Genomic DNA, 26,494 nt, shown 5'->3' with positions numbered 1-26,494 from the left:
CAGGACAGGAAGCATTGAAGAGCAGAAGTTTGGGGTCTTTATGGCTCAGGGTTTAGCCTATCTATGGCTAACAGGTGTTGGGAGCAGTTTTGCGGATTATACAAGGCAGGCTCTAAATGGCTAAACATCTGCTTATTTGAGCTATGTTTAAAGCAATTAGATGTGGAAAATTTTGAGTTTGTTTCTGGTGGGCTTGTGAGCTAGCAGGGCTGAGCCTGCAAAGAAGAAATAAATAACCAAAGGGCCAATACACAGAGACCATCTTTGGCTCACTTATATAACCAGGAGTTAAAAATTAATCTCAATTATAAACAGAACAATTAGTTAATATCAGCATGTTAAAGATTTGAGGTACAAACTGGAATGATAATCTAATAGTTAACATTTTTTTACATGCTTATCATGTGGCAGGTACTGTGACACGTGCTTTATACAATCTAATTCTCAGAGCAACTCTGTACAGGTGGGAAAACTGAGGGGTAAGTAGGGGCCATGTGATGGCTGTTAAAGATTCAGCTTCGGCACGGTCTAGCTCGTGTCTGCTCATGTTTAATTAGCCAAAGCAAGTCATATGGCAAAACTTAACATCAGTGAAGGCAGGAAGAATGTTTCTCTCACGGGAGGGTCACTAGAGAGGACTCTGTAGGCATTGGTTTAGAGAGGGGCAGTTTTTGAACCAGTAATTCAATCTACCATGGATGGGTTTTTTTTTGTTTTTGTTTTTGTTTTTGTTTTTGAAATGGAGTCTCACTCTGTCACCCAGGCTGGAGTGCAGTGGCGCAATCTCGGCTCACTGCAAGCTCCGCCTCCCGGGTTCACCCCATTCTCCTGCCTCAGCCTCCAGAGTAGCTGGGACTACAGGCGCCTGCCACTACGCCTGGCTGATTTTTTGTATGTTTAGTAGAGACAGGGTTTCACCGTGTTAGCCAGGATGGTCTTGATCTCCTGATCTCGTGATCCGCCCACCTCGGCCTCCCGAAGTGCTGGGATTTCAGGCGTGAGCCACCGCGCCGGGCCCACGGATGGATTCTTAAGCAGTTGCCATACAACGTGGTAAGTTCTCTGATGGAATTTATTCTTTGAGCAGAGAGGGAGGTGCTTAACTCTTTCAATTTGTCTTCTGTGTTTAGAACAAAGCGAAACTTAGGGCATGTTTTGGTGATTAAGCCTCAATTTTCTGGCACAAGGATAGAACGAGTTGTACTGTGTGTAAGCAGTGTATGCAAAAGAAAAAAACAAGTTGTAATAAATGCAGTTTGAGAACCCCAAATCCGCTAGCCTACTTAGAGTGAAAAGCAAGGACAGTAACTCCTGTCTTCCAAGAACTGGCATAAGGAGTTTTGTTAATAGTAATGTCTGTGCATGTATAAGCAAAGGACGTGGGAACTGAGGTACTCTCAGAATGATTTGGGAAGAAGGCTTGTTAAGAACATCGAGTCTGTGTATTGGGAGTTTGGGGAAGGGAAGGCAGGATGGTAGAGGAAAATGAGGCATAAATTGAGCAAAGATTTGTCGTAGACCATGGGTAGGTTATTTTAATGCCCTTGCCAACTCTTCTCCTCATGGCTCAGCATGTCCTAACCTTCCTGTTTGCAGATAACATACAGGGGATATATACAGAAGTTTAAAATGGATAGTCACAATGCTAAAAAGTCAGGTGGTATTGTTTTAACTTTGTATAATGGAACTCAATTTAGATCTGGAGCACCTATTTCCACTTAGGGTAACTCAGTCACTTCTGGTTTAAAAGTGAGTATCTTCTGAGTAAATATCAAATAAATTCAAATTGCTTCCCCTACCCTTTCTCTTCCCCTTCTGTTTGGGTTCTCAGGGAGCTTATGTATTATCTTGTCCTGGGATGTATAGCTTGTCCATGAATCTCTCTCTGGCCGTTTCTGGACTAGGTTGAGGTATCATCAACCCCAGTTGCTCAACACTAAGCAAGACGAGGTGGAGCGATGAGAGTGTAGGTGGTAGAGCTATCTCAGATTCTCTGTAACTTAAAATGCCACAGGGTCACCATTTCCACCCCAATATCAGCTGCCATAGCTGCCACAGCTGCCCAGGGCAGGGTATGAGACATGAGGGAACTTCTGTTTTCAGATCCCCAAATCTGTCTGGGTGTTTCTAACCCTCTGCAGTGGAGAACAGAATTCAGGCTAAGTGAGAATCAGGCCATATTCTTTCTAGTCCATCCTTCTCTGTTTTAGCCAAGCTCCCCTCTAGCCCAGGAAAGGATTGTGGAGTCTTCCCATGCAACGAGGCACAGCTCTGACGTCATATCCGGTATTCTCCCTACCCTATGGCCTATAGTTGCCACTGTATGCTCAGTCCTCCAAGTTTGATTCTCCATGATTCAAAACCCATCTTCTATTTATTTATTATTTGTTTAATTTTTTTAGGGATTAATCGAGGATTTACGATATCCATCTTTAACACAGTCTACCTTCAAATAACATTATACCACTTTAGGTATAAGATCTAAAACTTAGGTTGTGCGCAGTGGCTCATGCCTATAGTCCCAGCACTTTGGGAGGCCAAGGCGGGTGGATCACGAGGTCAGGAGTTCGAGACCAGCCTGGCCAATATGGTGAAACACCGTCTCTACTAAAAGTACAAAAATTAGCTGGGTGTGGTGGTGCGTGCCTGTAGTCCCAGCTACTCGGGAGGCTGAGGTAGAAGAATCACTTGGACCTAGAAGGCAGAGGTTGCAGTGAGCTGAGATCGAGCCACTGCACTCGAGCCTGGGTGACAGAGTGAGACGCCATCTCAAAAAAAAAAGACAATATGCTTACATTGGCACCTGCTTATTATTTGTGCTGTTATTGTCATATATTTTACTCCATGTATGTTATCAACCCCACAGGATATTATTATTGTTGTTGCTTTAAACCATCAATAATCTTTTAAATGAATTAAAAGATGAGAAAGAAAACATGTTTATGCTACTCAAATGTTTCCCTTTGCAAGCATTCTTTTTTCATTTTTGTAAATAGAAGTTTCTACCTAATGTCATTTTCCTTCTGCCTCAAGTAATTTCTTTAACATTTCTTTTAGTGCAAATCTGCTGGTGATGAGTTCTCTCAGCTTTTGTTTATCTAAAAAAGTCACCTTCATTTTTGAAAGATATTGATGGTTATAGAACTGTACATTGGCAATTTCGGTTGGCAAGTTTTTTGCTTTCAGTACTTTCAAAATGTCAAATTTTTTTTTAATCTCCTGGTTTGCATAGATTCCGATGAGAAGGCTGACATCGTTTTTTGGTCTCTAAATGTAACATGCCTTTTTTCTATGATCCTGTGTCTAGGCAGGATAAAACTCTACATGACTAGGCAAGAAAAACTTGCAGGAGAGAACAGTTACAGGGGAGCTGGTTGATTTTAAGATTTTCTCATTTTCACTGTGTGTGTGTGTGTGTGTGTGTGTGTTTTTAGTAATTTGATTATAATATGCCTTGTTGCAACCTTCTCTGTGTTCATCCTGCTTACAGTTTATTGAGATTCTTATAGGTTTATAATTTTTATCAAATATGGAAAAAAATTGTTCATTTTTTATAGCATTTGGCTGTGTCCCCACACAAATATCTTGAATTGTAGTTTCCATAATCTCCGTGTGTCATAGGAGGGACTCTGTAGGAGGTAATTTAATCATGGGGGCGGTTACCTCCATGCTGTTCTTATGATAATGAGTGAGTCTCAGGAGATCTGATGGTTTTATAAGCATCTGGCATTTCCCCTGCTGGCACTCATTCTCTCTCCTGCCACCCAGTGAAGAGGTGCCTTCTGCCATGATTGTAAGTTTCCTGAGGCCTCCCCAGCCATGCAGAACTATGCGTCAATGAAACCTCTTTCCTTTATAAATTACCCAGTCTGTCCGATATTTCTTCATGGCAGAATGAGAACAGACTAATACAATTTTAGTTCTTCAACTACTGTTTCTGTTTCCCTGTCCTCCCCACCTCTGCCAACGAGACTCCAATTAGATATACGTTAGCTTTATAGCCTTACATTGTCACTAATTTTGGATAGTTTTATTGCTATGATTTCAGGTTCACCGATCTTTTCTTCTGCATTGTCTAATCTGCTATTAATCTCATCCAATGAGAATTCCATTTCAGATTTTGCATTTTTCATCCCTAGAGGTTCCATTTGGTTCTGATTTAAATATTCTACTTTTCTCTTTATTATATTCATGTTTTGTTTTACAACCTTGAACAAGCAAAGCATATTTTTAGTAGCTGTCTGAATAGCCATGTTTGCTAATACTATCACTTCTGTTATTTCTGGGTTTGTTTCTGTATACTGATTTTTCTCCAAGCTATTAGTCACATTTTCTTGCTTTTTTGTATGTCTGGTAATTTTTTATGGAACCCTAAGCATTATGAATGTTACATTTTGGGGTACTATATTTTGTTCCACTTCTATAAAAATGCTAACTTTTTTGGCAGGTATTTTAGTTACTTGCAGATCAGTTCAACTCTTTCATGGCTTACTTTTAAGCTCTTTTTGGATAGGCCTGGAATAGCCTTTATTCTAGGAATCATTTTGCTTAATTTCTACACCCTGGCCCTTCTGGAGTCTCTAATGAATGTGTCCCGTATTCCACCCAAATTCCTCCTCTTTGGCTGGTGAGCATGTCAACAATTTATGGACACGTGATCTCTTGGAATTATTTGGCCTGCAGCTCCCCTGTAACTGTTCTCTCCTGTACATTTTTCTTGCCGGTCATGTAGAGTTTTATCCTGCCCAGACACAGGATTGATATTCAGCCAACAACTCAAAGGCAACCCCTTTGCAGATCTTTGGAGATCTAGGTGTAGCCCTCCTGCTCTTTTAGAACTTTGTCCTGGAAATCCTAGCTAACTTAGTCTTCCTGATCTCCAGCTCCTTAATTCAGTGACATTGCGGGGCTCTCTCTGGATTTCTCTTTTCTATGCTGGAGTCTGGAAATTCTCTCCTTGCAGAATGCATGGAGATGTTAGGACTCAACTTGCTTTTTCATATTTTCTCAAGGATCAAAATCCCGTGTTGTTCAATGTCTAAAAATAGTTGATTCTAACATAGTGTTCGGTTTTATAGTTATTTACAGCAAGAGGATAATCTGGACCCTCATGGCCAAAGCCAGAAGTCTTCAAAGTCCCTCTATTGTATACTGGCTCCTTGATAATGACATTTTTCTTTTCATAATTGTGGCAAATGCAGTGGCTTTATGGAGAATGCCTAGAATTTACTTATTTGGGGTTTGAAAGGATAGATTTACCTGAAAATGATAGAAATTCCATGAGGAAAGAAATATTAATTCACAGAGATGCAAGGAATTAATTCAACAGTATTTATTAAGCACCTTCCATTTGCTAGGTGCTGTTCTAGTTTTTGGGGAGATGACAGTAAGCAAAGAGATTAAAAGAAGCCTCTCTGCTGTGATCAAGTCCATTGTAGAGAAAATAGAGAAAGAGGCAGCAACCATAATAAGTAAAATCTTAAAATCTATAACACGTCAGATGGTAAGTGCTATGGGAATTATAGAGAAATAATAATCCTTTCAGCCCACATGTGGCACTGATTGGAAAACATGGCCACTGTCCCTTCATAAAATTTAATGACAGAGGCCATCTGCTTAGAGGTACAATAGCCAACTGTATTACCATAAATGTAAATCTAGTCTAGGGCTGTCCTCTCATGCCCCGTTAATTTCTGCAGTTTATAAACACTTACCACAAAGTCATATTCATGTATCTATTTAACACCTTGATTTTTTTTTTTTTTAAGTTTCTGCAACAGGACTAGACACTCCACGAAGGTAGGTACCATGTCAGGCTTTGCTCACAAGTGTATCCCCAAGCACTCTATGTAGGCTTGGCATTTGAATGGTGTTCAATAAGTGTTTGTTAGTTACTGAACATGTTTGTTAATGGAATTTATAGATGTGTCAAGTTCTTGATACATGCCTGGCTTAGACCTTGTATGTACACCCTTACTTTTCCCTTCAAAATGCCTAGTCAATTTCTCTTTGAAAGTTACCAGTTGTGACTCTACTTTTCCTTCTTTTTCTTTCCACAGCTGTGCAATCATTGCACACCCTCAATGATCAGATTTCCCATTTTATTGTCACCAAGTCGAAGGCACTGGAGGAGGACAAAGACCCTTTTCTACCCACTGAGAAGGAGACTCTGAAGAGTTCCATGATACTGATGAGGCACCTCTTAATGGATGCTCAGGTACAAAGATCAATACAGAAATTCTCTATGGAGAAGGTGGAATCTTTTTTTCTTTTTGGCATAAGCTGTCCAAAAATGTTCAACTACCACACCTATTGAAACGCGTTTTTCTGATATAACAGATTGGATATGTTGAGTATTGGATTTCTGATTAGATCTTATTTGGAATTTAGTATTAAAATAGCTTTTTAAAAAGTCAAAGTAATACAGCTTAAGAACAGTATATTTGTTGTCTCTGAGAATTTAACAGATCTCTCATTAGCCTTGGAAAAGTGAAAATCCATTTACATACAAACTTGGCAGGCATCATAGCTGGCAAAGGCTTTGGAGTAGAGCAAATACTTGTCCCAAACAGCATTACTAAGTAACTAATGAATATTTTGGTGCATTTGCTGTACTCCTCCTGCCCCGCCCCAGTAAGTACATCAGCACTGGTTTTGTTAGCGCTGAATTTATTGCGGAAGGTATTTAGCTCATTGTAGGCTATTGTTGAGATGTTATTCAAGGTGTCTCCTTGTGTACTATTTTATCGAAATATTTAAAAGTTATCTACTCCTTCTGGCTTTGTTGGTGGGTCTCTTCAGATGTGTTGATAGACAAACACCAGGTGTTTTAAGAGAATTGATAGTTTTCTGTGTTAGGGAAGCCAAACTGAGCTAGATCTAATTGTCATTCCTACCTCTTCAGTGTCGGGAAATGTTTCAGGAAATGTTCTGTGGGTTTGGTGATTTTTGTGTTCATTTGCCCTGGGGATTTCTTCCTGAGCTTGTTTTCTGTTCAGCATTGGTGAGGTCAGAATGGTTGGTGGTTTCTTTCATTCCGCTCTGTAGCAGAGATTTTGAACTGTGGTTTCTTTGCTTTTGTTTCTACGCTGGTAGTGGTTTATGTTTTATTTTTAAAATCAATCCCGAAGCCCGGGTCTTGTACCAATAAAGGCTTTAACTGGCTGTGCCTTTGTGCCTGTCTCACCTGTCAATGCCTGAAGCCGCCCCATGGGATTTTTGAGGCCCTCTGTTGAGATGGCCCGAATTATGCAAAGCCTTTCATTCCTATTCACGGTTCTCCTGCTCTCCTTCATTATAAACAGCCCATTCAGCTTCTCCTCTCTCCCCCAGCCTGTCTGGTGGAAAAAGGAAGGATTCTGAAGCTATGACAGCCAATTTTGAAACTCAGAAAAAAGGGAAATTTAGAACAATTTACTGAATAAAAGAGAGCAAATTGTTCTTGAAAGGATTAGCTTTCCTCGAAATGCCTGGTCCCAATCCTGTAGCCAGCACCTCAGCCAAGGGAACTGCCTAAACGAATCCCAAAAGGCATTGTGTGTAAACTCCAGTTTGCAAAACCTAAGGTACTGAAAAAAGTGCATATTTTTCCTCTCCTTCACATCCGAGCTTACTAGTGCCTAGAACTGGATTTCAAAAATGTTTCATATTCTGGAAATGTTTGCTCCCACCGAGTGCCTAATTCATTAGAGAGCCTTCATCCTTTGTGGTGTTGACAATGAATTTTCCCTTTTTTATTTAAGGAGATTAAAATATCCCCTATCGTGTAGTCATCGTGTAGGAATATTTTCTTATCATATTCTCTCCTGATCCCAAATTGATGACTGCTAGAATGTTCTCCTTTAAATGGCCAGATAAAATGGAGGGGGATATGGTGGATCTTCTCCTAAGTCATATGCTAAAAAGGAAGGTGGGTTACATCTTCTTCCTCTTTCCTGAAGGTAGATGTCTACCTGGGTCAGGTAGAAACGTCATGTGGAAACCCCATTGTTTCTTTTGCCTCCTAACATTCCAAGATTCTTTGCTTCTGTCTTTTAAACTAACAAAGGATGAAGTGGGTTGTGATGAGTTTAGTATACCACTCTGATTGGTTTTCTTCTAAAACCGCTAACTTTTTGAGACACTGTTTTGGTTATGATCCTCCGTTCCTTGCTGAAGTCAATTGGGATCATGTCACCTGCTAACCCCAGTCCTCTATCCTGCTAGTGTCTCAGATGAGTGTTGCCAAGCTTATAAAATGCCAAGGAATCCCAACGTTTTGGGGATGGCCAGGGATGATATGTGATTTTGAGTTTTCAAGTAGACACCTAAAAATATGTCATTTTTTTAAAAAGACTCTTTATTGGGCATTTCGGGGGCTAATTCACTTATTTTCCATCTGTGCTTTAACACTGCTTCTTCTCTCAATTCCAAAGACAAATGAATGTACTCATTTTCATACACTAAGTTCATCAACAGTGGGAGGCTGATAGAATGTAGATATAACTTATCTGAACATCCTTTCGTTCAGTCTGCATTTTATGATATTAATAGACATCTCTTAGGTTTGTGTGTTGCAGGATGTAAGCCTTTCAAGGGGAGTAACCACATCCTTGAACTTGGTTGGTATAATAGCCCTCTCAGTTCCATACCCACAGGGCCCTTAATAGTATTAGATGATGATGAAACACTCTGACATCAGCTTACAAGTCGAATGAAGTCAGGCAAAAAGTGTTCCACAGAACCCGGAGGCTGCTTGAGAGTGACTGCTTAAAATGCTTAATCGATTCAAGTCACATCTGTTTGGAAGCAATAAATCCTGCTTAGGAGAATGTCAAAGGCAAAAGCATTGCTGGACTATGAAATTCCACCTCTGAGGATTATAAAACAATGTGCACAGAGCAAACACATCTCCCAAGTATAATGGGGAAGCCAGAGATGATTGGCAGGCCTGACAATCCATCCTGGAAAATGGAATCGCGAAGGGAGCACCTCACATGGGCAGCCCAGAAAGCCCGCAATTAGGTGTTCGTCCCCTAAACGTTTTGAGCATGGAGGTGTCTGAAGAGGTGTAGCACCTCTATTTGCATTCCATTTCCTTTTTAGTTTGCAGGCCCCCAAATTCAATGGAGTTTGCCATTCAGATCGCATTTGAAACCTGATCTTGTGGCTTTGATTCCTGAGAGCTCTGTCTAAACCCAAAATGCCGACTCAGCCTCCTAAGTGATTAGATTCGTAACACCGAAGAAGCGATTCTTTCTGGTAGAGATTAATTCTTTTACTCATACTATGTGACTCCGCATGCTAAGAGGGATTGATTACAGCAAATTAAATCTCTCATTGGCAGTTCTCTCCCTTTACCCCCCAAAGACCTAACATCATTATTTATTAAGGGGAGAAAAGTGCTTGGAAAAATAATAAGATCGCTTTGTTGGCAGGAAGGTCCCCCTCTTGAAGGCCGAGTGCTAAAGGGTAGAGAACTTTCTGTGCACCTAGGGGCTTCCTTCTGCAGGCCATGGAACAAAGGGTGGCTGAGGGAGAGTCTGTGCTCTGCTGACCTAAGGGGGCTGCCTGGGTCTGGACAGGAAGTGGGTAGCTTCTTTGCCTAAAACTTGGCCTGTACTAGGACTAAAAGGAAGAGCTTGCTTTAAGGGAGGCTGAATCGTTGGTCTACCCTTCTCAGAGGTCCATCTCTAGGAATGAAAGTAAACCCTTCAAAATAAAAATAAACCACACAACTGTCATCTCTAAACAAATCTCGAACAAAGTCCATCGTTAAGCGGAAAAGACCTGAAATTTGCTTTACTCTTCAAACTCTCCTTTTTTCCTTCTGCCCTTGTCTCCTCTTCCCTTTTCTTTTTGCTTTTCTTTGTCTTCTCCCTTTGCCCTTTTTCTCCCCACCCCACCCAGCATCTCTCCTCCTCCCCTCCTATTTTCTCCTTCTCTCAAATCTATTCCCCTCCTCCCTCCCTCGCCTTCTCTTCTTTTGGTTGGCAAAATAAATGTTAGCAGAGATGTGGAATTACATTCTGCATTTTTCACTTCCTTCTCTTCCTTCCCTTTCCTGTTCTTTCCTTGTCTGTCTTTCTTTCTGTTATTTGTGTTCGGGGAACTGGAAAGCACATTTGCCAAAAGCCTATATTCCCCCTTGCCAAGCAAGAGCGGAAGCAGCAGCAGGAGGGAAACCTGGCATTTAGGAGGCAGATCGGGAGCCCTGCCAGGATCAGACACTGCATAGGATTTGGGTGGCTTCGTTTTTCTTTTCTCTTTTTAAAAGAGCTGTCTAGCAAACTCTTCTAGATGATTGTGCTTTCCAATTGGTTTCTGGCAAAACTGGGCCGATTGAACATGATCAGCTATTTTAGCTGTCTGGACACTCCCTGGCCTCAGATGGGGAAGTGCAGTGTGGACCAGAGGAAACCTTGGCTCAGGTTCCTGGCAGATAGGGAGGGTTAGCGCCCCAAAGTCAACATCATCTTGCATTGGGAAGGATGCCTTGGGAACCGAGCAGTTCACACCTATTATAGAAGTGCATTTTAATTTGATTCTCCTGTTACTAGCACTTTCCATCCCTCCAGATTCTTTCCGAAGTTGATACTGTGGTCAAGGTAGGTAGGCCTCTGTGGCTGTCACTGGTACAGTTATCTGGAGCTTTCTAGCTGCTGCAGGCTTTAGGGTTATGCCTATGAATGTGACCTGGTTAGCCCTAGAGAATATCTTGCCCTCACTTTATACAAACTGAGACATCAGAAGGATCCTGGGCTTAAGAAGGTCACAGATGCTGGCTGCGGCTATGAATGGTACCGCACATGTGGGTTTTCCTTATCCTCTGGGATGTAACACCGTGATGGAGAAAGAATTAGAACTCTCTCCCTAGGTTCTCTTCCTTAGCAAGCAGGGAAGGGACCCTGACGTTAGAACCAGGGAAAACAGACAAAGCTTTCATCCTAAGAAAGTTACCCTGGGATATCTTGAAGTCTACTCATCCCATCAGCTTTCCACCTTGTAAAAGTCATAGGAGAAAGAAATACTTATATGGATGCTGAAGAATTTAGTTCCCTTCACTAAAAAGCTACAATGATAAGCTGATTATTCAAAGGAGTCTTAGCACATCCCCTGAAATAATCCATGTGCTCCATTACGTATCCTTTCCCTGCGAGTTTGCAAAAGCAATGCTTATTTTCCATTCTTAGTTGCAAAACTATCAAATCAGCAAGTCCAAAAGCTTGTCGTTTTTTACATAACTCTTACAAGCCCTCTTTCCATGCTGCCACAATAGTTTTGATCTTTAAAAGGGTGTTTGTTTTGTTTTGTTTTTGTTTTTGTTTTTTTTCAGATAAATAAACTTTAAGCCACAGGCATTGCCAGGCTTAGATGCAATCCCTTCAGTTACAGAACTTCTGTACTCACCCTTCCTGTTTAGAAGAAATGGAGGATAAGACATAAAATTGTAATACTCTTGTTCTGTTAAGCTTGTGTCTAGGGTTTTTTTAAGTTGATAGAGAAAGTTAGACCCTCCTGAGACCTCTGTCATCGTTGTAAAATCCGTAAAGCAAAATGTTCAGAGAATGCAAAGTTGTTTCAGTGTTTGGTGCGCCAAGACACAGGTCGAGTTGGAAATGAGACTCAGAAAAAAGATTGATTTCCATTCATTGTATTCTGAAGGAAAGGTGCACCTCTTACTTGGGGTGAGTGATGCTTGAATAGAATAGTGTCTATCAAACTGGTCCAACTTCCATAGATCTGTATAGTGCCAAAGGACAATTTGGGAATTTGTTGGTGCAAAACTTCAATTACTTTTGTACCAACTGAATATTTTGTACATCATAGAGCTTTTATGTTACATTTTTTGATCCTGAGTCATTAGTTTAATAACATTTAAAATGATAATAAAATGGAATTTATGCTGGTCTAATAAGTGATGGTTCCTGTTACAGCGAGCAGGATACAAAATAGTAACAAAATCATGTAAGGAAGGTTGGGGTGAGGATTCGGTTAGGATTCTTTGGTTGTCAGCAACAGAGACCAGCTCTGATAAACATTAACGAACATAAACATTAACACTTAATAGAAACCCATGGGTAGCTCATAGGAAAAGATAAAGAATTACATCTCAGAAAAGATAGGAGAGAAGGTAGCTATGGAGATTTAGATGTCAAAAACTTAAAAGCAGTTGTTTCAGGGTGCTGTGGTTAGGACAACTTGGCTCCAACCATTTTCTTTCTCTGTGTCACTTTGATCAAGATTCAAATTCTTGGAAAACTCTGAATGATCTGTCTTAGGTCACTGGGCCCTCCTCTCTTTGACCGTGGGCAGGTAGGCTTGTTGATGGATGGTCTCGCCATGACTGTGAGCAAGTGCAGACTGGTATTATTACCACAAGAAGGAGGAGTAGATGCTGGCAGACAACCGCTGCAGATGGAGGCAATAATTAATTTACTCTGCCTGCTGCATGCGTGGACTTCATGCTTGGGTCTCAGTACACAGCTTGGCACTGCTCTAAGTTCTAGGGACAGAGAGGGACAGAACTTTGCCCCTACCTCTCCTCCCCCACCAGAAGGGTTCAGGATTAGATGGATAACTGGACGTTGAAGTGCTCCATGATAAATACTGATGACAGCGTACTTGGGGGCTGTGGAATCTCAGAGAAGGACCTAGCTGATATTTGCAGATCACTTTACTGTTTACAAAGTACTTTTGCCAGCATTTTCTCATCTTCTCAGCCATGAGAGGGACAGGAGGTTGGGTATTATTATCTCTATTTTGAAAACTAGGTATTAAGCTTTAATAAAATAGCCTTTTTTACATTGTTCCATCCAGCCCGTTGCAAAGAAGGAGTAATTGATTTCCTACTTGCAGATGGTGACTTGGAGTATTTGCTTCCTGAGGGGTTATTAAATAGATAGAAAGGGGGTATGTAATTTTGAGAAAGAAGAACATTAAAACCTGGCTTCAGATATAGAATACCTCACATAACTAAAAATATTTTGATAATTTTAATATGTTGATACATTCTTAAAGCTACACACTACCCTCTCAGACTCCTAGAAAGGTTCAGCTTCCAAGAATATGGTTTACAAAAGTATTTAAATAGAATAGGAAATATATTACAGCCCCCTACCTCACATATCTCATTTTCTTCATGATGTCTACTGTGATGTTGGCAAATACTTGGCTTCCAAAATAATACCCAATCCCACCATCACCCTTTAGATGAGAGGCTCCCAGCTGAGAAGGAAGCAGAGCAACTTTGCTTCCCTCCCACACCAGGTGACATCTGGCAATGTCTGGAGATATTTTCAGTTGTCCTGACTGGCAGGGGGTGAGTGTGCTGCTAGCATCCAGTAGGTAGAAGCCAAGGATGTTGCTAAACTCTTACAATGCACAGGAGAGCTGCTCACAGCAAAGAATTATCCAACTTCAAATGTTAGTAGTGTCAAGATTGAGAAACCCTACTTTAGGTCCAAGGCTAACTTTTTAATTATTTATGGAACTCTTTTGATTTCGGAATTCTTTTATTTCAAGCCCTATAATTGATCATAATTGATTTTCCAGATACATCTTCGTTATCCGTTCACTCACTTTCTCCTTTTTCCATTGAGCATCTGTTATGTGCCAGGGATGTTCCCAGCCTATGGGGGAAACACCGGTGAAGATGAAAGGAGTAATCCTTGCCCTCAAGGATCTGGGGTTTCACTGGGGGCAACTGACTATAAATATGGGAGTAAACAGATAACAGTGAGTTTTAATGTTTGTCTTAAAGAAACACTGTACCAGGACCCCATTTAGATAACAGTTCAAAGACATTCTCTTTGAACATGACATTTAAACTTAGATCTGGGGATGGAGAGAGAGAGGAGCATGTGTGTGTGTGTGTGTGTGTGTGTGTGAAAGAGAAGCCTTGTCTCATGCTTTATTGCATATATTTGTACTTTAGTTATGTGTGTTAAGCATTACCCCATGAGGTGATTGGAAATAGCTCCCCTGAGATGTTGCAAAAGATATATACAAATTATTTTTTCAGAAATTTACATTTAATTTAGGGAATATAACAATTCCAGCTGGTCCCTTGGGAACAGAGGATCCTTTAATCCTTTGCCTATTGGAACCGGGATCTCAGGCTTTTCTAGCTAGATGCTGGGGACATAGAGACACACACAAAAGAAGGCTAGGGTAAGAGTTGTTCGAATTTCATGAGACATAGGAGTGGGATGGATGAAGGGGAAATGAGGAAAGTGTAGAGATGTTCTGAACAAGAATATGAAGAATATGCAGTAACTTACCGGAAGAGCAGCCTCATAGAATCTAGCCAGTAGTCAGTTCTCAATTATGTACCCATAGATTATCCATGGGCAAAGCATTTCTTCCCTGGTGGCATGCACTCAGGAAATGTAAACCAGTGTTAGTCTGAATGAGACAAAATTAGAAAAGTAATTTCATTGCCAATATTTTTTTCCACCACAATTGAATTCAATATCAGACTTTTTTCTTATCCGTTATTTAGTATCTTTTTAAGGTTGTAGCTCCCATCCATTAGCCAGATAATAGACAGCCAAATGTATGCCATATAATTATAATCTAAAAAAATTACACTTAGAACAGGAATCCTTATACACATTCTTATTAAACTCAAACAGTCCCGTAAGAGTAGCCAGGTAAATTGAGGCATGGTGTTGCTAAGTGTCATCATTTAAATCTGACGTTGAACCTGGGAATACAGCCAGTAAGACTCCTTGGTGCCAACTCGAGCCAATATCCCATGTTCCTTCATTCCTTGTCTTTGAGTAAATCACACTTAAAAGTAGTTTAATAATGAGATGGTGACCTGGCTATTTTAAGTACTCACTTATTCCTGTGGGACTTGAACCAAGGTCATTTGCTTTGGCCAGCTTAGTAGCCCAGAGACTTGCTTTCAGAATGGATGTTCTTGTATTGGATTACTGAGTCTGATCCCTCTTTTATTTTTCTCCTCCAAAAGTACAAAACAAAGAGGAGCTCATGATACAATTGATACTGAGAATCATGGCATAGATTTGTATCCGTGACTACTGCCTTAAAAAACCATCCCAGAACAGTGGCTTTAAGCAACAGCTACTTCTATACTTCCTGTAAGTCTATGGATTGCCTGGGTAATTCTGCTAATAAGGACAGGCTTGATTCATCTTGACTGGTGTCCCTCATACATTGTGCACTGGGGCCTGGCTGATCTTAGATGTCCTCAGCTGCAATGACTCACCTCTCTCACCCTCCTTAGCAGGCTAACTCCAGAATATTTCCATATTGGTGATAGGGGTCCATCAAAAGAAAAAGTAGACAAAGCAATCACTTTTCCAGCCTCTGTTTGTATCAAGTTTGCTGCTATCCCATTGGCCAAAGCAAGTCACATCACCGAGTCCAGAGTGAGTGTGAGAAGTTATCACCAAGAGGTATAAAATACGGGCCATTAATTCAATCTATCACACAAACAAATCAGCACAAGATTTCTTAGGATAACTCTTGGCAATTTTTTATCTATTGAAAGTGGGAGTTTAAACTGCCCTAAAGCAAGTTTTATGGACCTTCTCTTTTGGAAAGACTGCTCTAGTTGGTCTATTTAGAGGGCACGAACTGTGTTCTTATACCCCTATATGTGCACAGAGGACAGACTGTCTGAACAGCTGGAGGACATAATTTAAGAGGCCTCTACATCCAACTTGGGCAGGATGATTTCAAATGGGCTGGTGATGAACTGGGAGAAGTGTAGGCTTGTGACAGAGCTAGAAACATGATGAGCCATTAAAAGTACATCAATTCAGCTGGTCATTACAACAGGTGCATGGTTAATTTGTTCAACAAATACTTCCTGAGCTTATACCAACAACCTGAAAGTCACAGTGGTACACATTGCAGAGCGATGTGAAAAATAAAGGTAGTGAAAGATTATTGAGTACTTATTAGACACCAAACACTCTGCTAAGGATTTTACCTCCATTATCTCATTTAATACCCCCGGTGACTTTGTGAGGGACGTGAGATTTTCCCTATTTTACAGGTGAGGAAACTGAGGCCCGAAGAGGAAATTTATTTAAAGCCACATAGCTAGTGAATACCTGTGCTAGTTTGATTGCAAAAATGGCTGTCATTCTTTACTTTCTTTCTTTGCAATGTGACTTTGCAGCCTTTCTCTATAAGAGGCATTTACTTGCCCTTTGATTCTGAACTGGCCTATACTTTTCTTTGGCTAAGATAATGCAGTAAAAAGGGTGGGTCACTTTAGAGACTAGACACCAAGGTACCTTGCATATTTCTGCTCTTTTCTGAAATTCTGTCTACCATGAGAACAAGCCTGAGCTAGCTGCCTGGAGGGTGAGAGGTCACGTGGAGCCCAGGTGAGTCATCCTGCTGAGTCCCTCCTAGACTAGCCAGCTCCCAGCAAACCTAGTGAAGTGACAATGTATGAGAAAGCCCAGCAGATTTCAGCTGGGCTCATCCCAGAACAGCATAACCACTAATCTGCACACTTACAAGAAATAGTAAAGTTCCAAGGTGTTTTGTAACATAGCAAGAGCTAGCTGACACAATTGCATATCCAATATTTGAATTCAGGTCTGACTTACTAAGACCTATAACTGAAAGGGGAGCTGGAAAGTGGTCTAGTCATATTCTCAGGAGAAAGAGGAAAATAGATTTGGTGAGGTTTTAGCCAGTCTCTGCAACATGTGCCCCCTGGTTTTACACCATTCATCCAGCTTGAGAACCACAGTAATGGTGATGGATTTAATGCATTTAAGCAAAAGGGTGCATTGAATGCATTTAAGCAAAGGGATGTTATGGTTATATTTGGCTATTTGAAATATTACTCTGGAGGAAGAGTGAAAAATGGATTGGCTGAGGTGAGACCGAGAACAGGAGGCAGTTTGTTTTGGCAATGGACTATAATGAGGGGCAGTAAGATTAAAGAGGAAAAAATATATTCAGGGAATGTTTAGCAAGTAGCAATTTCATTAATTGAAATTTGGAGGTGAAAGTGAGAGATGGGTCTAGGATGAGCCTCAGATTATGGTTAGGAACACCTCATAAAGGAAACAGAAGGATCAGCAGGCTTGAATGGGGAAGTAATGAGCTTGATTTGGAGATTGAAAATCTAGGGACCCATGGTACATCTAGGTGTAGTTGTCTAAGAGACAGTCTTTTATCTGCCTTCAGCCTGAGAGAGAGTTCTGGGCTCAAGGAACACGTCTGGGAGTCATCAGTGTCTCTGCTGATCATTGGAGTTATGCTGTATCCATCATAGTTTTTAACAGCAGACATCAGCAAACCCTCTAACTAATTTAACTAGAAAGGACTTTTTAAGAGAGATTTTGGTAGCCTACAGAATCTCTAAGAGGTCTTAAAACTGGGTTTAGAGACTACATAGCCAGAAATAACAGTAGCCAGGAGAAACCATCCATAAGACTGTTAGTGGAAACTGCGCAGCAGCTGCCTCACACAGCCAGGTGATGGGTGGCATCCATGACACCAAGGACAGAATGCTAGGACTCCCTCCAGAGCTATCCTAGAGAACCAAGTACTTCTGCCTCCAGTTTGCTAAAGGAGCCAATCTCCTCTCTCACCATGGCTGTCTCATTGGCCACCAGCACCTTACTCCTAGGTGCAGAACCTAGGCCACCTTGGGAAATGTAGCTGCAAGGGAATTTTTAGCTTTCCATTTTCTGTAGTTCAGGGAGGTGGGATAGAGAGTGGTGCAATGTGTGTGGCCTGAGCCAATTCGTGGTACCCCAAACATAGACATAGAGGAAACTCCACAGGGAAATTAAGACAGTGAGGAACAAAGGGAAAAAGAAATACTCTGTGGAGTAGGCAAGAAAATCCCCGTTTCACTTAAACTAGATTGAGTTGGGCTTCTGTCACTTGCAACATGAGGAAGTTTGAATGATAGGGTACCCAAACCTTATAGGAAATGTCATCCTTTATATGCAATACTGTCCCATTGATATTCCATACTTGGTTAGCCACAGGACAGGGTGGGAGCTCTCCCTGAGCAGAGGTGTCTGGTCACTTGAAATTAAGCTCCAGGGACCCACTCATTTCTACACTTGTGCAGTCAAGCACAGAGCTTGAATTCAAAGACCTGTATAAAGCTACAATCATTTAAAACCATAACTTACTAAGAAGAAACTTGAATATATACGTGGAGGTGGCATAAGAAGTTTTATTCCTGGTCTGGAAAAAAAAAACTTGTTCTAGAAGCACAAGCTGTACTCTGGTGTTCGTAAGTGATGTGTACCATAGTTGAGTGTATGTGATGACTTTTAAATATATTTTCAAAGAAAATTTGAATCAGTGTTTTCAGAATCTTTGAAATACCTCTACAAAACACAGTTATGCAGAACACAGTTTGCAAATGGATGCCCTACACTGCATTTTCCCAGCTGCATCAAAAAGAAATAATTCCTTTGTTATGAGTTGAATTGCATCTTCAAGAATAGCTATGTTGAAGTCCTAGCTCCCAGAACCTAAGAATGTGACATTATTTGGACATTGGGTCTTTACAGACGTAATCATGTTAAGGCCATTAGAGTGGGTGCTAATCCATTATGACTGATATGATATGGTTAAGCTTTGTATCCCCACCCAAATCCCCATAATCCCCGTGTGTCAAAAGAGAGACCAGATGAAGGTGATTGGATCATGGGGGCAGTTCCCCCATGCTGTTCTCATGATAATGAGCGAGTTCTCAAAAGATCTGATGGTTTTATAAGGAGTTCTTCCCCCTGTACTTCTCCTTCCTGCTGCCTTGTGAAGAAGGTGCCTTGCTTCCGCTTCACCTTCCACCATGATTGTAAGTTTCCTGAGGCCTCCTCAGCCATGGTGAACTGTGAGTCAATTAACCTCTTTCTTTTATAAATTACCCAGGCTTGGGCAGTTCTTTACAGCAGTATGAAAACAGACTAATACACTGGTGTCTTTATAAAAAGGGGAAATTTGGAGACAGAGACAAATATGCACAGAGGTGAAACAATGTGAAGACACGTCTTGGAGAGCACCATATGAAGATGAGGGATTGGAGTGATGCGTCTGTAAGCCAAGACATGCATGGGGCTACCAGAAGCTGGGAGAGTGGCCTGGAACAGAGGCTCCCTTAGAGCCTTTAAAAGGAACTTACACTGCTACCTTCTTGATTATGAACTTCCAGCCTCCAGCACTGTAAGACTGTAAATTGCTGTTGTATCAGCCACCCAGTCTGTGCTACTTCCTTGTGTCAGCCACAGGAATCTAATACACCTCTCCTGATGGGAAGATCACAAACTAAGTAAGACTAAGGTGTTTTTTTTACTAAGTATAATGCAGTTCAATAGTAGTGCATTTCTTTTTTTCTTAGTTTAATGGAATAAAAATGGTTGCGCTTTGAGGCCAACCTGTGTGTTTCCTTGATCTCCATAGAGTAACAGCCTTGAATGCTGGCCCTAGAGGTTTTTGTTTTATCAAAGATAAGCCTAGGGTTCTCTAAGAGCCCAGGCTTGGCATAGCAGGTGGCTGTGTTTTAACAGCATTTGCTGTAGGTGGTATCGCTGTTGTTTATGCTGCTGATGCCAACATCACGCATAATTTGTTGATTCCCTATTATTGGCTTCCCTGGGTGACTGGAAGTTGTCACCTGGCTTATGGCTTTCTTTTCATCATCATTACTGCCTCCACTCTGTCATCCTTCCAACTCTAAATCAAAGGGAAACATGTCTTCTCTCATCTGGGAAGTATTCCAGATGCATATTATTAGAATGGAGGAGAACTTGACATTTCAGATGATCTTTAGGGCTTCTTAATCAGTCTCAACCAAATCTTGATACTTTAGAGGACGCATGGGGGCAAACAAGCAAGTGGAATGGAGATTGAGCAAGGCTTACCAGCAGCTGTAGCTTGTGGACAGAGTCATGCTGCTACCCCAGGGGACAAGTTGAGTCTCTCCCAGGATCCAGAATTTGGCTCAGTGTGGCAAACCTGGTTGTCATCTTCTGTCCACCATCTTCTGCCTTTGGAGGGATTGTGGAGTGGATTAAATTCCTCTCCCAGGACTTTTCCAGTTCCCTGGACTGTTACTTGCTCTTTTGCATGAGGCTTCTGTTTCCCTGGTCCAGTTTCCTTGATATGCCCCCATTAGTCAGACTCGCCCTTTCCCCATCGTTGTCTGTGTCCCCAGACCCATCCTCTCCCAGCAGTCCTTGGGGAGGCAGTCTGTAAAGTATCTATTTGCATTTGGAAGGAGGAAAGACTCTGGGAAAGTGCAGTGTTTTTCATGAAGGCTTCACTGAGTGCTATGTGCCAGACAGTGCAGTTGCCCTTTCTTTTTAGTTTTGTGGAGCAGCATGAGAGTATTTTGGGATAGGAGGGCATGGGCCCTTGAGGGAACGTAGCCAGCCTAAATCAGAGCAGCTGAAGGGAGGGGAGGAGGACATGAGCCACCACTTTCTAGAGGAGTGAATCTGGAGTAGTTTGTATAATTTGGGAGTCTGGCAAGGATAGAGATTTGAGATTGAGGATCCTCAACCTGTTACATGCCTGCCTACTTGGTCTACCTGTGGGACAACCCTGTTTATCTTGTGCCAACCCCTCTCCAGATTTGGTTGGAGTATTCAAGTATAGTTCTCATTTTCAAGGAGGCACAATTAAGCTGCTTGCATAGTTGGCTGGAAAATGCTTTTCAGCCAACAATCAACCCTTCGAGGAAAGACCAATACATTCTCATAGAAATTTTCTATAGATACAACAGCTTATTATAGAAGAAAAAATATATTTTTTTAAATTCTATAAGCACATCTGAAATTTTCCCTTCATTAATGGAGTGTTTCTAATTCACTGATAAGGCTGTTCCTTCTTCAAGGCTGTTCCTTCTTCAGCAATATGGACAGGTTTACTCTTCCAGAGCTCAGGAATTGGCACTGTTTTGTCACTTGTCCCTCCACCCTCCCTTCTTTATCTTCTAGGACCTCCGATACCTCCTCTTCATTCTGCATTGCTGATAGCTTTTTCTCTATGTCCAAGTGTTTATTAGGATTGAGTCCCAGAAGCCCAGAGAGAATATGGTAGAGGGGCGTGTGAGCTTGTCCAGAGTGGGCCACCTAAACAAAACCAGAAAATCATCCATCAGGGATTCCAATTACAAAAATGGCACACACACACACACACACACACACAATCACTAAACATTTGGAAACTACTGACAAAATGAGGCAGAAATGACAAAATTACAGACTCAATAAACTGGAAAACTTACATCTGAGAAAATAGTTAGCAGATAAATTGGAACAGGAATTTTAAATAAGTATAATTAATATCCTCGGAGAAATAAGAAAATGTTGCATCTGAAAAATCAGAACACAGGCCCTTCATTCATTCATTTGTTAATTCTGCCCCTACTGATTGAGTTCCTGCTGTATGCTAGGCATAGTTAAGGCACTAGGAAATTGAAAGTAAGTGAGGCAAAATCCCAGTCTTCCTGGAGCTTAAAGCCTAGGCGGGAGAGATAAAAACATAACTAGTAAAACAAATAAATTTATGTGTCAGGTGATGTATTGTAGAAGGAAATAAGGTAGAGTCAGAGGTTTAAGAGGTGTAGGAATTGAAGTAGGGGCATCCAATATATGTAGGGTGGTGCAAAAAGGCCTTAAAAAACTAAGAGAGTGGATAAACCAAGTGGATGTCAAGGGAGAGACCATTTCAGAGACAAGTAACAGAAGGTGTCAAGGCCCTGAGTCAGGAGGATGTCTCAACTTTTTGAGGAACAACCAAGAGACAACAGTGGTTGGAGGAGGGTGAGCAAGGGTGAGAGTTCCAGAGAATAAATCAGAGTAGAAGACAGGGCAAGGTAAGCCATTTATGGCTTTGAAGGAGTCTGGCTTTTATGCTGAACAAAAGGGGGAGCCTATGGGGGATTTCAAACAAAGGAATGATGTAATTGGATTAAACATTCCAAAAGAGTAACCTGTACAATAGGGCCTAAGGAATGGAAACTAGGTGACCTATTAGGAGACAGTAACCCAGATATGAAATAATGTTACTTGGACCATTACCTCTCCAAAGTGGTGAGAAATGGACAACTTCAGGAATTCCTTTTAGATGATGCCAAGAAATTTTGTTGATATATAGGATGGGAGGTGAGAGAGAAAGAGAGGAGTCAAGGGCAACCCTGAGGATTTTGGCTTGGGCATCTGGAAGAATCGAGAAGGCTGGTGGGAAGGGAAGGAGAGTGAGAAGATCAAGGGGAGGTGATTAAAGGCAGAATCAAGAGTTTGGGTTGGGACATATGTTTAAGATGCTGGGAGACCTCCAAGTAGAGATATTCAGTGAGAAGCCTGGGGTTCAGGGAAAGAATCAGATTGGAAATACAAAGTTATGTGATGGGGTAAGTTCCTCTAGGGAGTTAGTGTAAATGAGGAGAGGAGAAGTCCCAGGACTGAGCCCTGGGAAAGACTAGTTTCCAAAAGCTGGGAAGGCGAGGAAGAACCAACACAAAGACTGAGATGGAGCAGCCAGTGAAAGTGAAGGAGGCTTCAAAGAGAGTGCTGCCACCATAGCAAGCTGAAGAAAGCATATTAAGAAGCTGAAAATGATCCTTTGTGAGCAATTCTGCTGATAGATGGGCCAGAATGAGGATGTTCATTGATCACTGGAAGCAGCAATGTGGAGGACATTGGTCCCTGTGATAAGGGAAAATTAGGTGGATTCTGGGGGCGTGAGCCCAGCTGGAATGAGTTCAGGAAAGAATGCGGAGGGGTGTAGAGATGACTTGTTAGTGTTTTACCAAGGGGCAGATCATGGGTCCAGTAGTTAGAGAAGAATATAGAGTTAAGAGAAACGGGGATTTTTTTGTTTTGTTTTTAAACAGAGCATATCATGTGTTGTTGAGAATGAGAGAAAGATTATTGATGCAGGAGATAAGACAGTGCCTGCCATAATGCTCTTGCACAGGTTGTCAAGGTGGAAGGAATTTGAGAAAGAACCAATTAGAGATCTTTTAAATTAAAAAAAAGTAAATGTTAAAAAAAAAAAAAAAAAAAGGCCAGTCAAGGTGGTACATGCCTGTAATCCCAGCACTTTGGGAGGTGAATCAGGTGGATCACCTGAGGTCAGGAGTTCTAGACCAGCCTGGCCAACATGGCAAAACCCTGTCTCTACTAAAAGTACAAAAATTAGCCAGACATGGTGGCACGTGCCTGTAATCCCAGCTACTGGGGAGGCTGAGACAGGAGAATCGTTTAAACCCAGGAGGCAGAGGTTGCAGTGAGCCAAGATCACACCACTACACTTCAGCCTGTGCGACACAGCAAGACTCCATCTCAAACAAAACAATAACAACAACAAAAGAGAAAAACCACCACTACCAGAACCTTATTTTCTAAGTAGACTAGAAGAATGAACAAATACGAAGAGTGAGCAGGAAGGTCAGGCTGATAGATTCCCCCAGAAAAAGCATACAGGAATAAACATGAGCATTCTAAAAAAACAAGTTGATATGTGGAGTTGAGGAGCCAGGAGAAGCAGGGGAAAAATAGGGAGAATGAAGAGGATAACATTTGCGGTCATAATGGCTGGAGTGTTTGTAGAGCAGAATAAAGACATGTGTCCTCAGATTGAACAGGACCACCGGGTTCCACTCAGGGTTGAAAAATCATAGTAACAGTCAGAGTAGTAGCGGTAGTTGTTGTAGTCGTAGTAAAAACTTACACATTGAAATATCACAGTGGCATTTCGAGTTCTCAAGTATAAAGACAAAAACTGAAAAGCTGCCAGAGACAGGCTGGTATGAGTTAGGTCACAAAGGGGCTCTGAGATCAAGGAAAGAATTTTATTCCAAGAGCAATAGAAGCCACTAGAGGATCCTAAGAAGGGAGAAGGATGGTGATAAAAATCTGACTTTTTACAGATGTTTTAGGTTACTGAGGGAGAGTAGACGATGGCAAAAAGACTTGATGGGGCCAGGCATAGTGGCTCACACCTGTAATCCCAGCACTTTGGGAGGCTGAGGTGGGAGAATCACTTGAGGCCAGGAGTTCAAGACCAGCCTGGCTGACATGGCAAAACCCCATCTCTAATACAAATATAAAAATTAGCTGGGCATGGTGGCGCATGCCTGTAATCTCAGCTACTCAGGAGGCTGAGGCACAAGAATCACTTGAACTGGGGAGGTGGAGATTGCAGTGAGCTGAGATTGTGCCATTGCACTCCAGCCTGGGTGACAGAGCAAGACTCTATCTCCAAATAATAATAATAATAATAATAATAATAATAATAAATTGGTGGTTGGGGCAATTGCGGAAGCAGGGAGAGCAGGTAAGAAGATATCAGATTTGTGCCATCAAGAGGTGAATGTTTATAACTATTAATATGAAAGTGAGTATTGAGAACTTAAGTGTCCAGCACTAGTATAACCACTGTACATATGTTTATTTATTCCATATTCATTACAACCCTCTAAGGTAGGGTTGTCTATAATCTCCATATGACAGATGAGAAAAGGGATGCCCAGAGAGGTTAAATAAGTTACTGGAGGTCACCCAGCCAGTAGGTGGCAAAGGTAAGTTTTGAACCTGGGTAATCTGGCTTCAGAGCCCAGGCTTTAATCAATACACATTAGGGCTTTGCACTGGAGTATTAATAAAAAAGAATGGAGGAGTGGATGGGTTTGAGAGATAGTCTGGAGGCAGATTTGACAGGTCAATGATATGGGAATAAGGATAAGAAATGCATTAAAAATGATTCCTGTATTTTGACTTGGGCAATCTGGGGTACTCCTTACTGACATTGCAAGTTCCTGCTTAAATACAGGGTTTCCCATTGCATTTAGAATCAATCCACACTCTCCTCCATGACTTCTAAGCCCCTATGCTAATAGCCTGCTGAAAGAGTGACCAACCATCCAGTTTCCTCAGGATTGCTACTCTCCCACCCTCACCGCCCTTTTCTGCCCAGTCAGGCAGTGGGACTCTCCGATCTCCCAACTTTGAACATATGTTTCCGTGAGTAGACGGCTCTCTGTCCACACTTTGCACAGATGGCTTCCATCACTCCTCAGGTCTCAGTTTAAATGTCACCTCTCGCAGGGCCCTTCCTGACTACACTATTTCATATAGTCCACCATCAATTCTCTATCTTACTCATTCCCCACCCTCCAAAACTGATCACAGGCTCAAGGACTTGTGGAATTCGTCGCTGGGTTGCACCCTCCTTGAGTGCAGGGCCCAGGTTTGTCTTGTTCACCTGCCTGAAGCAGGCACTTGCCATGCAGTTGTTGAAAGAAGGGCTCTGGGGATGAAGTAAGAAAAATTGACAATAATTGCAGCAGGAGACATTTTACCAGCATATCCGGAAAGACTTCTCCACTGGAAGTTGCTAGAAAAGGTTACCAAGAGAGCTTGCAGCAAAGACATATTCAGAAATTAAGGCTTCTAATGATATCCTTAGCATTTTTTCCCTCTGCTTCTGCATCTCTGGCTTGCTCTAATCACAGTTAAGGAGTTAGCTGAGACCCACAGGGATCTTGGGCTTGGTGATAGGACGGATTATAAATTCTGCAAACTGTTGTCTACCTGACATCTTCCTTATGCTTGGCCTTACTCTTAGAAAGAGCGCTACTGAAATTTAAGGAAGCCACAGCGTTGACGTTATCAAACGACTGCTTCATTTCATTTGTATCACAGATAAAAGTAGTTAATATTTATCTGCTGTTTAACTTTCCTTTGATGCATGCATACCCTACGTAGTCTTGTTTTTGTTCTGTTTTAAACCTTATCTCTTGCTCACAACAGTGAAAAATTGGAAACCAAATAAAAATCCAATAATATTTGATTGGGTAAATGAATTTGAGCTCATCCCTAGAGTAAAATACACTAGAACCATTAAACACAATTAGGTAGATCTATGTTTATTGACATGAAAACATGTCCATAATAAATTGGTAAATTTTAAAAAAGCTTAGAAGAAAGTACACAGAAATATTAACAGAAGTGATCTCTGAACAGTGAGATAATAGTTTTTATTTCATCCTTTCTTTTTTTTTGAATTTCTATAGTATGTTATTTTCACAACTAGTAGGGGAAAACACTTCCCCATATGGAAAAAAACTTTAAAAACAAGTTTAGGAGAAATACATGTCTTACTTGCTAACATTTATTATTCTATGGAACTACCTCTAGTCTCCTAAAAGGGCAGCAAATTTGGATTGAGCCCAGTTTGTTTCTGCATATGCATATGTTATTTGTAGTATATTGGTAACATATACGCAAACACAGAAAGCCTACTGTTAAAATGTGTAATATGGCACGTGCTTTGTGAAGCAAGTGCATTGTGTGTCTATATACATTTTGTATGCATATATCTTGTGCTGTATTCAGTATATTTTTACTGAATTTATTTTTCTAAGCGAAATACTTAATGCACAGCCTATTGAGATAACTGATTCATATTGCAATCCTCTCCAACACACCTGTGCTGGAAGTGAACACCCACCAACAGTCTTGGTTGCTTTTTTTTTTTTTTTTAA

The 26,494-nt window shown here is 41.3% G+C and overlaps 1 protein-coding gene across 2 annotated transcripts in view; it reads left to right on the top strand.

Moving 5' to 3' along the window:
• Nucleotides 1-26,494, top strand: part of KAZN (kazrin, periplakin interacting protein) — a 1,229,740-nt gene that overhangs the window by 283,011 nt on the left and 920,235 nt on the right. For both annotated transcript variants that reach the window (XM_008951836.4, XM_014342705.5), the window contains exon 2: nt 6,060-6,217. In XM_008951836.4, the coding sequence (XP_008950084.2) occupies nt 6,060-6,217 (158 nt within the window). The remainder of the gene's footprint in view (nt 1-6,059; nt 6,218-26,494) is intronic.

The sequence above is a fragment of the Pan paniscus genome, chromosome 1 (genome assembly GCF_029289425.2).
Source record: "Pan paniscus chromosome 1, NHGRI_mPanPan1-v2.0_pri, whole genome shotgun sequence".
Taxonomy (NCBI): Eukaryota; Metazoa; Chordata; class Mammalia; order Primates; family Hominidae; genus Pan; species Pan paniscus.
This window is presented reverse-complemented; position numbering and strand designations above follow the sequence as displayed.